Source organism: Brassica napus, chromosome C1 (genome assembly GCF_020379485.1).
Source record: "Brassica napus cultivar Da-Ae chromosome C1, Da-Ae, whole genome shotgun sequence".
NCBI classification, from domain to species: domain Eukaryota; kingdom Viridiplantae; phylum Streptophyta; class Magnoliopsida; order Brassicales; family Brassicaceae; genus Brassica; species Brassica napus.
Window position 1 is genome coordinate 10,528,771 of NC_063444.1, and position 12,424 is coordinate 10,541,194.

At 35.4% G+C, this 12,424-nt stretch overlaps 2 protein-coding genes across 2 annotated transcripts; one reads left to right on the forward strand and one right to left on the reverse strand.

Annotated features, from left to right (window-relative positions):
* Positions 1–7,544: 7,544 nt before the first annotated feature.
* On the reverse strand, positions 7,545–8,525 carry LOC106437615 (probable lipid phosphate phosphatase beta). Its single transcript, XM_048745627.1, has one exon. The coding sequence runs from the start codon at positions 8,325–8,327 to the stop codon at positions 7,692–7,694; it is 636 nt and encodes a 211-aa protein (XP_048601584.1). The 5' UTR covers positions 8,328–8,525; the 3' UTR covers positions 7,545–7,691.
* A 2,731-nt stretch (positions 8,526–11,256) lies between these two features.
* Positions 11,257–12,132, forward strand: LOC125579790. Its single transcript, XM_048743638.1, has 2 exons — positions 11,257–11,327; positions 11,445–12,132. Exons 1-2 carry the CDS (start codon positions 11,257–11,259, stop codon positions 12,130–12,132), a joined length of 759 nt encoding a protein of 252 aa, XP_048599595.1.
* Positions 12,133–12,424: the final 292 nt, after the last annotated feature.

Below are 12,424 nucleotides of genomic sequence, written 5' to 3' on the forward strand. Positions count from 1 at the left end.
CATTTTAGTGTATGATCTCTACAAATAATAAAATAAGCAGTAAACAATAGTTGTAAATGATGAAAATTAATATTATTTTTTAGTTGACAAAAAGATATTTAAAATGTATTTATATTGTTTTGATAATTTGCTTATCTAGACGGACTGAACCTAGTAATAGACATTGTTTGGGATAAATATTGATTTTGATGTCCACGTGTTACTACGCATCAGTGGCGGAGCCACATGTAACGAGACGGGGGCCACTGAACCCAACAACATTTAAAAATTTAGTGTAATTTGTTAAAACCTAAGCTATATGCACCCATTTTAAATATTGTAGGTTAGTATTCATGCCCCCAACAAAATTATTTCATGCATCCGCCACTGCTACGCATGGTTCATGTATTGTTTTACAGTTTAATCTCTTAAAATAGAACTGAAATTTTAGATTTTAATTGTTCAAAACTAGAAAATAGCATTGGATATTATATCTTTTGTTTAGAATCCTAAGTTTATGCTATCGTTTCCAATAATGTAATCGTGATCTTCAATACGGAATGAACTAGAAGCTTAGTACTTTAGTAGTAGAAAGAAAAGATATCACACTGTCTACCTGCGAGTTATCAAGAAAATTTTCTGCCATAGCTAGCTGACGTCCTAGTAACTTCTCTTGATCTCTTTATAGCACTAATCCAAATTTGAATTGATTTCAGGTTATTAATTCTAGTTGAAATATCATATGGTAGGAGAAAATTGATTTTCATATTTATTGTTTATGTACGGATTGCCACTTGCGTGGCTTTGAAGAAGTAAATAACACTGTTTTGTAGTTCCCCTTTCTCTTAAAACTATGGATTAACCTTTATAAAAACGATAACCTTTAAAGTTCTCCAGGGAACTTTTCTTACAAAAGACGTTACATTTTTTTTTTGAATTGAAAAAGACAGTACATTTCCAAAGTTCAGATTATGAAAATAGTATATTATAGTACTAATGATAATCTGCTGATCAGTTCATATAATAATGTTTGTTAATTAAATAGTTTTAACATTTTGCAACACTACGGTCATTATCGATTGTAAAATGCGAATACAAATGTGGATCTCTTAAATTTATCATCATTGTTGAAGATTTAATGTATTACAACTCATTTTAATTATTTTTAATACTTCATACGTGCAAGAAAAAATTAAGTTTTTCGGCTAAAACAAATCACCAAAACTAAATAGACAACATCGATTGTATAACAACGAAATGGGTTAGGTTGTATGCTCTCGATTTGTTTACTATTGAATTTACATAAGTGAATTTTCGACCTATATAAAATTGTGTTTTCGTTTTCGCCATTGTTTCACTGATATGAGTTTAGTTTATTAACTTATTATATGGATTCGGTGAATTACATAAGTGTCAATATAGAAAGATGGACATCTGTAAAAATTAGTTCCACTCTAGATACATATCTACGAATCAAAATTTTGTAGAAAATCATTGACAAACTCTTTTAACAGGTTAGTGTCCAAATCTAATATATCAAGTTGTTATAAAATATAAGTGCAAACTCGAAATATAAATGTGTGTCTATTATATATTCACCAGTTCGGTCATAAAATCATCTAATTCTAGAACAACAAAATAAATTACATATTTTATTAGCGTAGGCTTTTGAAGTTTAGTTAGTTAAGAGTATACATATAATAATATAAAAAATACTTTACAATTCTAGTATATGTAAACTATGTATAAATAATAACCGTTTGATTTATTAAATGAAAAACCAGAAAACTTATAATAAATAGTACAAATCTCTCATTTTTACAATTATAATAACTAGATATGGTATCAGAGAGAAACAAATATTAGACGAATGATCAAATCTCTCATTTTTCGAACAAACTCAAAAGGAGGTGATTAGAATTTTGTCATATTTCATTAAAAGTTTTTTAGGAATAAAAATCAAGACTAAATTATTTAATCTGAATGAATTAATATATATAGTGCTTCCAATATTAAAAACTACTTCGATTTGAAGAAGTGTGTTTCTGGGATTGTCAGAATCAAATAAGGTATTAGAAAATACCTATTAAAAAATAATTTATATACATAAAATTATAATACATAAGAGTAAACACATAAATCAAAACCAATATCTTTTGTTAATTTACAATCACGTTTTTGATAAATAAATCGAACCAATAATTTTATATACTTTATATGGTATAAATTAGACTTTAGTGATATTGACATAGATATATAGTATATTTTAATATAAAAATTTATTATTGATACTTCCAACTCATATGATTTTTTAACATTAGTATATTTACTGTAACAAAAATTTAAAACGTTAATTACAAAACTTTTAATGTGAGATTTTTCAATACAAATTTCAAGATTAACATATAAAAATCTCAATAACTTTTTTACTGTAAAATTTGAAATTAAAATATTTATATACTTTTATATAGTATATAATTTATTTCAAATGATATTAATATATATGTATATATATATATGAAAATCTATTAATGATACTTCATATTCATACAATTTATTAGGGCTGGCCTTTTATCCGATACCCGAACCCGTATCTAAATTCGATCCAAAAATCTGAACCGAAGTAGAAAAATATCCGAACCTAAAAGGATAATATCTGAACCCGAACGGATATCTGAAGATAACCAAACATAAATATATTTAACCTTATATTTGTAGTTTACTTCTCTCATTTTATTCAAAATAATTATATTAATGATGCACATTTCTCAAAATTAGATAATATACGTATATGGACAAAATCATTTGTTACTCACTTAAAATATATATCAAGCTCTTGTTTCTTGAATTAACAAAAGTTCATCTAAAATTTCAAAACAACAACTAAATTAGTGTATTCTATTTTTAAAGTTTTATCTTCAAACCTATTAATAGTTTAATCTTTTAAAATTTTTGAAAATCATTTAAGTTAAAAGTATATTTTAAATACAAAAAAAACTTAAACAATGAATAATTAATTTATTTTTTATTCAAAATTTAAATATCCGAATCTGACCCAAAAAATTTGAACCCGAACATAAAATACCCGAACTCGACCTGAAGTGTAGAAATACCCGAACGGGTTCTATACGTTTATACTGAAATACCCAATACGAATCCGAACAGGTATTCAAACGCCCACCCCTACGATATATGATCATTTATATCTTGATTGAACAAAAAAAAAAAGTCAAACCACTGATCACAAAAACTTCAATGTGGGAGTTTTACCATTTTTAGTAATTAATAGTCATTTTTAAAAATTCAAAATATTACATATTAGAAAAAATCTAAATTTTTTATTATATGTTTAATGTGATTGTTTAATTTCTTTTAACAATATAAAATTAAAAAAAAAAGAGAAGATGCAAAAATTGTTATCAAATATGTATTACTCATAATCATTAATTGTCATATATATGTTAATCATATTAGGTAATTCCGTAGTTTTTATTTAAGGAAATAAAAAATATTTTTTTGTACACTATTAATTAATTTAATAGTTAGTTTAATAAAAATCATAGTATATGTTTATATGGACCAACTTATTTTTCTAAGAATTCTAAGAATCATCTTCGTGATGACACGTGGTTATGAAACACATGTTGTAATATTCCAGGATTAATATACAGGGGATGTACTTGACTCAAATTAAAGAATAAGCTTTTCGGTCCTAAATTTAATGCCTGCATTTTCTCGGTTCGTAATTTCCTCCAATAATTGAAATCTACCTTTCAAAATTTTGACTAAATTAACACTAAACAGAGCTAAACTGTATACAAAATAATTAACTTCCTTATACTACAATAAACAACCACCACACCTCTGATTCATTCACAAAGTATCTCTGGTGCTAATGAAACTTAATAATATGCGTTACTAGGAACGAATGATTTGGTTGTACACACGTAATATTTATAAGAAAATAGGCCGAAACGTTGGTCGATGAATATTTTCTTAACAAAAGCGACTTGCTTTGGAAAAAGGGTGACCAAAAGATTAATCAGCATGCTATATTATTAGTACACAATTTATGTAAAAACGAGGGCTATAGAAACTAGAAAATGGAGAACAATCCCTGTCCCCTAGACTATATTTGCGAAGTGATTTTGCCACATGTTTTTTCTACAATCAATTCACAAAACAAATATGACAAGACTACTGAAATTGATGACATGTCTTATAACTTAATATGACATGAACAATTGCATTTAATGTTAATTTATATTTTTGGTAAACTTTTTAAAATATGGTAATAACTCATATATTACATTTAATGTCAATTTATATTTTTGGAATTTTTTTTAGAATATGGGAATAACTCATAAATCATCATTAAATAAATATATTCAAATATGACATTATAAATTTCGAAATATACTTTAGTTATATATTTTTAAATTATACAATTTTATTACTAAAATTTTCAAAAATGTATACAATTTTTTTAGAAAATTATAAAAAATTAATCGTAAAATTATTATTTTCTTATATATCTACAAATTTTATAAATATTGTTTAATTTTAATTTTTGGTAATTATGCAACTTTTACAAATTTATTTTATATATTTAATTAAAATAAATAGATAGAAAATCTATCTAAGATTATAATTTCAAATATATACATGCATATTCTTAAATATAATTTTTATGTTTAATTAAAGCAGATTATATTAAAATATTGATACGAAAAAGAAAATTTACAATATTAATAAAATTTTATTTTAAAATATAATTTATATTTACCTGTTAAAAAATATTTTAAAATTTTTCACGACACCTAGTTTACTTAAAACAAAGTAATAAAAACAATATTTTAACCCAATTCCTCCTGTTTTGAATCCTCCTGATCTGCATTTATCATGTAAAATATTTTCATCAAAGCTACAAAATTAGATTTAATTTAATACGTCAAATACTTCTTAAGAACTTTATAAAATCAGTTCAAGAATAATCAACTTTCACTCAAACAATATCAGACAAAACCCCAAAAGAAAACACCAGAACCTGAAGAAAGTGAATTCCGTTACGGGTGTGTTGTTTGGTACTATCCTCTTCTCTTTCAGATTTTATATCGCAAAGAGAGTTACTCACATGTCTAAAAACCAAAATTTTCTTTTCAGTTTTCTTTTCTCATTTTTGGGGATGTTAGTGCAGGACATGCAATGATGAACTCAGAACAGCATGAGATCCTCTTTTTACCTGAGTTAGGTCACAGTCACAGGAGTGCTTGACTTGCAAAATTGAGGGCAAAAATAAGAAACTCTAGTACAACAATAATTCACCACAAAAATGGTAACAAAGAGATGACCATACCCATTCAACTCTCTGCCACTCAGATGTAAAAGAAGATTTCACTGCAACAATGTTCCATCATCACCTCTCAACTCAAATGATCACTCCTTTTTCTTTTTTTTCTTTTTTTTTTGTTTGAACTTTCTATGTGTGATTTAACTGTTCCCTAATCACTCTCCCTTTTGCTAATCATTAAACTGGAATTTGTTCTATTTTTTGGGTCAAAAAACTACGACGAGTGCTCACAATGGTGGGTAGGGTCACTAAACTATTAAAAGAGGGTTTGTTTTATAGCCACAGAAATGTAAGAAGCTAATCTAAAAGAGATCATTAAGGTTGAAACAAGGTATGTCCTTGTTTCATCTACAGGAAAGAACCATGTGAACTCATAATAAAAAGTTTCCCACTGGTGGGCATTGTTCTTGATGTACCATCTTACTTTGTGTGCCTCTACTTTTGCAGCATACATAAAACTAAAGAAAACAACACATACCAATCCCTCAATTGACTACACTCTCATAAATGATCTACTCTTACCCAAAACTCATAACCGATCGGTTTTTGTATTTTGGTTTATCAGGTTAACAACGAGAACCAATCGAAGAAGCAATATGGTGGATACAAAAGATATAAACGAGAGATTGTTGTTACCGCCAGAAAGTTATAATAATTGAACTTTTAGATTTAGGAACTATAACACCTCCTTGGCCATCTAAGCTTGACCCTGTTTTCTCAGTCTAATCCAACTGAGTTTCCTGCAGGAATTGCTGTAGTAAAAGCTGACACCTAACAAATTCTGTCAGCGATGATTTAGCAAGTTTATAATGCCAAATCAATCAATCACATTAAAAATAATACTGATCTAAATTTCTTTAAGAAAATGTCGACGAAGAATATTGAGAAGACAGTCTTGGAGTTACTAATCATGCACCACCTTTCATTCAAGCTTCAATTATGCGGATTTAAAAAAAAAAAAATAGTGTAGAAGACAGTCTCTTACATATTGGCGAAGTGGGTCCAAGTTCACACGCATCTCCTGCAACCTTAAACAGTCTAAGTAAACTTACTATTATTACCTGTTGAAACTGGTACCTATAAGCCTATACGCCTGTCAGAACCGCACCTTTAACCAACCTTAAACAAAAGATGAGATTTTCAAACCAAAGACGGTCAAAAGAGGCAGAGATTCGAGTGAAAACCTGTAGCCGAACTTGCAAAAGTATATCCAACAACGGGAAGCTATTGCGAATGTAGAAGGCCATCAAGATCGAGCCAAAATGAAGTTTAGCAACGGTATTATTTTTCTGACGATAAAGAAAAGACTCTGTCACATGGTACAAGAACATATTGGCTGGCTACAATAAGAAAGAGAGCAAAGAAAAATAGAAACCTACTCATAGGTATGAAATATTCCAAAACGCAGAGGAATAAACCACAGATAAAACATCAAATCAATCAGCCATGGTCTCACTCCCAATATACCACATGCCACTGCTTTTCTTTTTTTTTTTTTCTCGATTTATCTTCTGAAGTTACATAGATAGAAAGGAGATGGTAAAAGGTGTACAAGTAAAGTAAGGAGGTTGTACTCATCCGCAAGTTCACTGTTCCAAACAATTTATATGTCTCACAGTTTGCTCCACGAGTGTAGAAGACAATCTCTTACATATTGCAGAAACGTGTAAGTTCACACGCATCTCCTGCAACCTTAAACATTCTAACTGACTACTGAACCTTTGATGTACTATCAGAACAAACTAAAGGCGCTCTAAGAGGCGAGAGATTGATTCGGGTGAAAACTTGCAACCTAACTTGCAATAGTATATCCAACAACGGGGAGTTATTGAGACTCTAGAAGCCATCGAGATCAAGCCAATAAACAAAACCATGTTGGCTACTACACTAAGAAAGAGAGCACAGAAAAAAAGAAACCTACTCATAGCCTATGGTCTATTAGCAAGCATAACACGTTCACAGCAAACGCAAAAAACATCTAATCAATCAGTCACGGTCTCATTCCCAACATTCCACATGCCCACTGCTTTTTCTCCCTCGATTTATCATTAGAATCTACATAGATAGAAAATAACATGGTAAACGCTGTAACAAGTAAACTAAGGAGATTATACTCATCCGCTAGTTCACTGACTCACATATAATCTCAGGTCCATATTGAAGTAATAGTAGCATCAATGTGAAAGGTTTAGCCTTTCGATTCAACGTAACACAATGAACAAGCATTTTTCATGAGGTAACAGATCAAAAGACACAAACTTTGAATTCAAGAAACATAAAATTAACCATTGTTTTATCAATGTAATCGAAAAATATTAAATTTGATGTCACAAACATTACATCAATAACAATAACATAGTTCTTACCACCACCCAAAGATCTGATCGAATCTCAGAAACCGAAGAGCGAAGAGAGCTTCAAGAACACCCAAGCAAGCACCAGCAGCTACGTCGAGCACGTAATGTCTCCCTAACAGAATCCTCGACACAGCGGTCACCGTAGCCCAGATCCACACACCCACCACAACCTCTCCTTTCACAGCTCCGTCTCCACGATCCCTCACCCATCCGTCTAAGAAAGAGTAGCTCGGAGAAACCATGGGAGACGAATAAGTGAAGAAGTGAACCGACGCGGCGACGAAGAAGACGCGAGACGCGTGCCCCGAGGGAAACGAGTAGTGATCGGCTGATACCGCTGCTGACATCGAGGGGTGATTGTAAGCGGGACGAGCGCGGCGGAAGATCATCTTGACGATTCCGACGAAGATTAGATCGAGGAGGAGGCCGAGGAGGAAGGGGATGAGGAAAGGGCGCAATGGAGGGGAGAGGAGGAGGGACAGGGAGACCGGGAAGGAGAATCGGAAATCGGCGGAGATTTCCAGGAGAAGGAGGATGAACGGCGGGAGAAATGGCTTCGCCGCCGTGTGAATCGCGCTAGAGACGGCGGCGTCAACCGCTAAGATGGAGCCGACGAAATTCGCCGCCGTTGACGGAGACATGACTCTCGTTAGAAATTTAATCTGCGAGATGAAACGGTGGCGTTTACAGATAATATTTACATTGGGCCTTTCTTCATCTACTCCATTCTAGAAATCTATAATCACGGCCAGATATATAATTCATTACAAAATCTTTTTCTTCGGCTTCATTTCGATTTTTTTTTCATACACTTGTTGAAGTGTACAATATGATATTCTTCTTCTTTTTGTAAACATATTAAATTTCTATTTAAAAGGTTTATGGACGACGTTAATGATTTTGATAATACACCTAAGTCTATTCATTCTTGATCGAAAGGAATTTCTATGGCGCCAATAAATAAAATAGTGTTATTAATGTTTTTTTTTGTCACAAAATATATGAGAAAATAGTGTTATTAATGTTAGAAAACACATGTATCATAACAAATCATCCAATTCTGAACATGAGACAATAGTGTTTCTACCGAACAGATCAGCTATAGACTAAGTTTACTGTTTTTCTTTGTACTATTTTCAACACTTCGTTTCATTATTATACTACTTTATAGAATAGAATAATCAACATTATGTTTTGTATGAATTTACTATTTACAAGAATTCATTATTTAGAAGCATGAACATGTTTCATAAATCAGTTTATAAAAAAAAGTTTACAATATTTCGCATTTTAGTTTTATTTATATCATTAAAAGTAACTTGTTATATGTCTAGCTTCCAACGATATGTACTAAATTTGCAAACAAAATTTTAGAACAATACATCAATGATAAAATCTTTGAATATGGAGATGGTGGGAGTGTTGGGATTGTGAAATTCCGTGTCTAATTCTATATTGTCCTATTAGTACGATATTGTCCATTTTAGGCCTAATTGGCAAACCCGCATGGTTTTACTTTAGGTTTCCTTCCCAGAAGGTCTCGTACTATTAGAGTTGGACAGCTCTTTATATATTTTACTCTCTTTGTCTAATTCTCCAGTGTGGGACTTAGTTTGTTATATCACATTCTCCCCTTCAAACTAAGGATCACATTCATCTCGTGTCCCACAACTGACTTCCATGATCTTTTTGACTTGATCTCTGCTACACACACCTCCCAATCCTAACTCGATGGGTCTCGTTCCTACTCGAAGGGTATTTTGGTCTTCTTGCAGATTTCTCGTCAACCGCTCTGATACCAATTGTTGGGATTGTGAAACTCCGTGTCCAACTCTATATTGTCCTATTAGTACGATATTGTCCACTTTGGACCTAATTGGCAAGCCCGCATGGTTTTACTTTTGGTTTACTTCCCAAAAGGCCTCGTACTATTAGAGTTGGACAGCTCTTTATATATTAGACTCTCTTTGTCTAATTCTCCAATGTGGGACTTAGTTTGTAATATCACAGGGAGAGGAATACTGGAACATCCCGGGCCCGGCCCAAAAGGAGACTCAAGTGCTGGAGGCCCAAGAAGAAGAAACCCTAGACATAACTCCTTCCACTTCTTATAAAAGGAGAAGTTCCCCTAGGGTTTAGCCACAAGAGAGACAACAAGCGAAGCCCTGCCCGAGCAGAACCCCGCCGCCGCCTCTAGCCGCCGCCGTTCCGCCTCCGACGAAGCCAGCCGCCAGCCACCCACGAAGCCCTAGCCGCCGCAACCGAGCCCTTAGCCGCCGCCTCCTTGATTCGGTTTCGTGCAAGCAACTGAGATCTTAACCATAAGGTAAGACTGTGATCTCTAGCTATAAGTCATTGGGAATGACATATCCTAAACCCATCTCTCTCTTGTGTGAATCCTACTCTTAAACCAGATCTCGAGAAGTGACTGATTCCCCAATTTAGATCCAGATCTACTACTGCAAAAAGCTAAGGTGAGGACTTGGTTGTGAACTTGCCTCATGTTGAGTAACCAATGGGACTTAGTCCTTTGTTAATCAGATCTAGGACTTGTGTGTATGTGTGATGTGATATGTGATTGACCTTCTTGTTTAAATGATAGTATGTGTGAAGTGATGAAGTCGTAGGCATGTTAGGGTGGTCAAGAAAGTGATGATAAGATGTTGAGACGTGATGTGAATGATAAGTGAATGATGTTAAGGATAAGTATGAGTTAAGGGATCATATAGAGTCTAGAGGGAGTACGTGGGGTAGTAGTTCTACGCTAGGCATCCATAGGACCTGTGGTGGAATCCACAAGAATATGGAGGCACCCATAGGAGCTGTGGTGGAATCCACAAGAATATGGAGGCACCCATAGGAGTAGAAGTCTAGCGAGAGCTACCCACGGAGAAAGAGAAGATGAGCCAACCGCGAGAGGCGGGATATAAAAACGTGCATTGTAGAGTCTTTAGCTCATGGTCGGGCATTTGGGTTTTTGTACAATAGATCTTATTAGCTCATGACTTGTGATTGTTTGCTCTTCCTGAGTTGAGATCGTGGGTTCCTGGAACCTGTCCTCACTGAGTATTCCGTACTCACCCCTCTTCTTACATGTATGGCCGAGGGTGAGCGGGAGTAGATGTTCGTATGGTGCAAGTGTTTTCTCGAGGCTTTCTTTTATGACTCTTTTCTTTTAAATATTTTCCTTAAGTTTTCATTTGACATTCAGTCTTTAGTTGAGTTCGGATTTATGTAAGACTATTTGAGTTTTAATAAGAGTTTTGGATTTAAAGAATTGGGTTATGGTATTTGATGAGGATCATCGGGCCAGGGCCGTTACAATTGGTATCAGAGCGGATTAAACCCACCTGGTGCTGTCCCGGGCGGGTAGGGAAAAGGTCGGGTAGAAGTAGGTAAAAACCGGGTTTCAAAGGAATTTCTTCCAAGCGTTTTCCTAAGTGTTCCACAGGGTTTTCAAAAAAAAAAAAAAAAAAAAAATGCGCACCACTCGGACGGAACTCCTAGCTTACTCGGTGGACAATAGAATTTGAGTTGAACCGTGGCTAATACCCCTCGCTTGTCAACAGGATGCCTCCCAAGAACGTCAGAGTTGCAAGGCCAGTTGCGGCCATCCAGAGAGCGACACGACGGGTCACTAGGTCTGCGTCTCAGGCCTCCAGCGAGGCAGAAAGCCGCAGAGAGGCCGCACCCGAGAATGGGAACCCAGTGGAAATGCCGAACGCGGTGAACGCAACGCTCCTGGCGGAACTTTAAAGGTACCGTGACGCCTATGGGGTTCAATTGCCCAATGGTGAAGCCGCATCAGGGGCGGGGGACAACCCCATACCACCTGGGGTGGGTCAGAATCCGCCACCACCGCCACCACCCCCGGCAGCGCCTGCAGTGGTGCACGCCCCAGGCCCCAACTATTGGGACATGCTGAGACATATGAAGAGTATGCAGACGGAGTTTTTCAATGGAAAGGCCGATGCAATTGTCGCGGATAACTGGAGATGTCAACTTGAGAGGAACTTCGCTTCTGTAAGGTGCCCACCGAAGTTCCGTAGGGATCTGGCTGCCCACTATCTTAAGGACGACGCGCTAGTGTGGTGGGACGAAGTGGTCGAAAGGGCACACGGGATACGACTGACCTGGGATGACTTCCTGGAAGCATTCAATGGGAAGTATTTTCCTTTGGAAGCTATGGACGCAAAGGAAAGCAAGTTTCAGGACATCCGTCAGGGGACAAGGAACGTGAGAGACTACGGAGACGAGTTCAACCGACTTCGGAGATTTGCGGGCCACTACATGAGTGATCATGACTTAATCCGCTGGTTCCTCAAAGGAATGAGGGTAGAACTGAGGAACAGCTGCAACGTGCGGGACTACCGTGATGTCCATGAACTGATCGAGAAAGCCGCAGAACAAGAATCGGGGCTTGAGGAGGAGCGGAGGCAGAACTAGACCTCCCAGAACCGGGGTGCCAAACGGCCCCGGGATGCACTGCCCACAGCCGAGCCTGCCCCGGCAAGGCCCCCATGCGAAAGGTGTGAACGGTACCATGTAGGGGCGTGCAGGGCGGGAGCATGGTACAACTGCGGCGAACGTGGCCATATGGCGAGGGAATGCCCGAAGGAGAAACGAGGCCATCGCAGACGCTGTTACTGCTGCGGTCAGGAGGGACATCTATCGTGGGATTGCCCAACACTACAAGGAGAGAATGCGGGAGGGGCACAACCCCAACAGCAGAGAGGAC

Bases quoted from the DNA above. Each gene is read 5' to 3' on its own strand.
- LOC106437615 (XM_048745627.1), bottom strand. From the start codon at position 8,327: ATGTCTCCGTCAACGGCGGCGAATTTCGTCGGCTCCATCTTAGCGGTT.
- LOC125579790 (XM_048743638.1), top strand. From the start codon at position 11,257: ATGCCTCCCAAGAACGTCAGAGTTGCAAGGCCAGTTGCGGCCATCCAG. The intron at 11,328-11,444 runs GTCTGCGTCTCA...GGAACTTTAAAG, and splicing joins GCGACACGACGGGTCACTAG to GTACCGTGACGCCTATGGGG.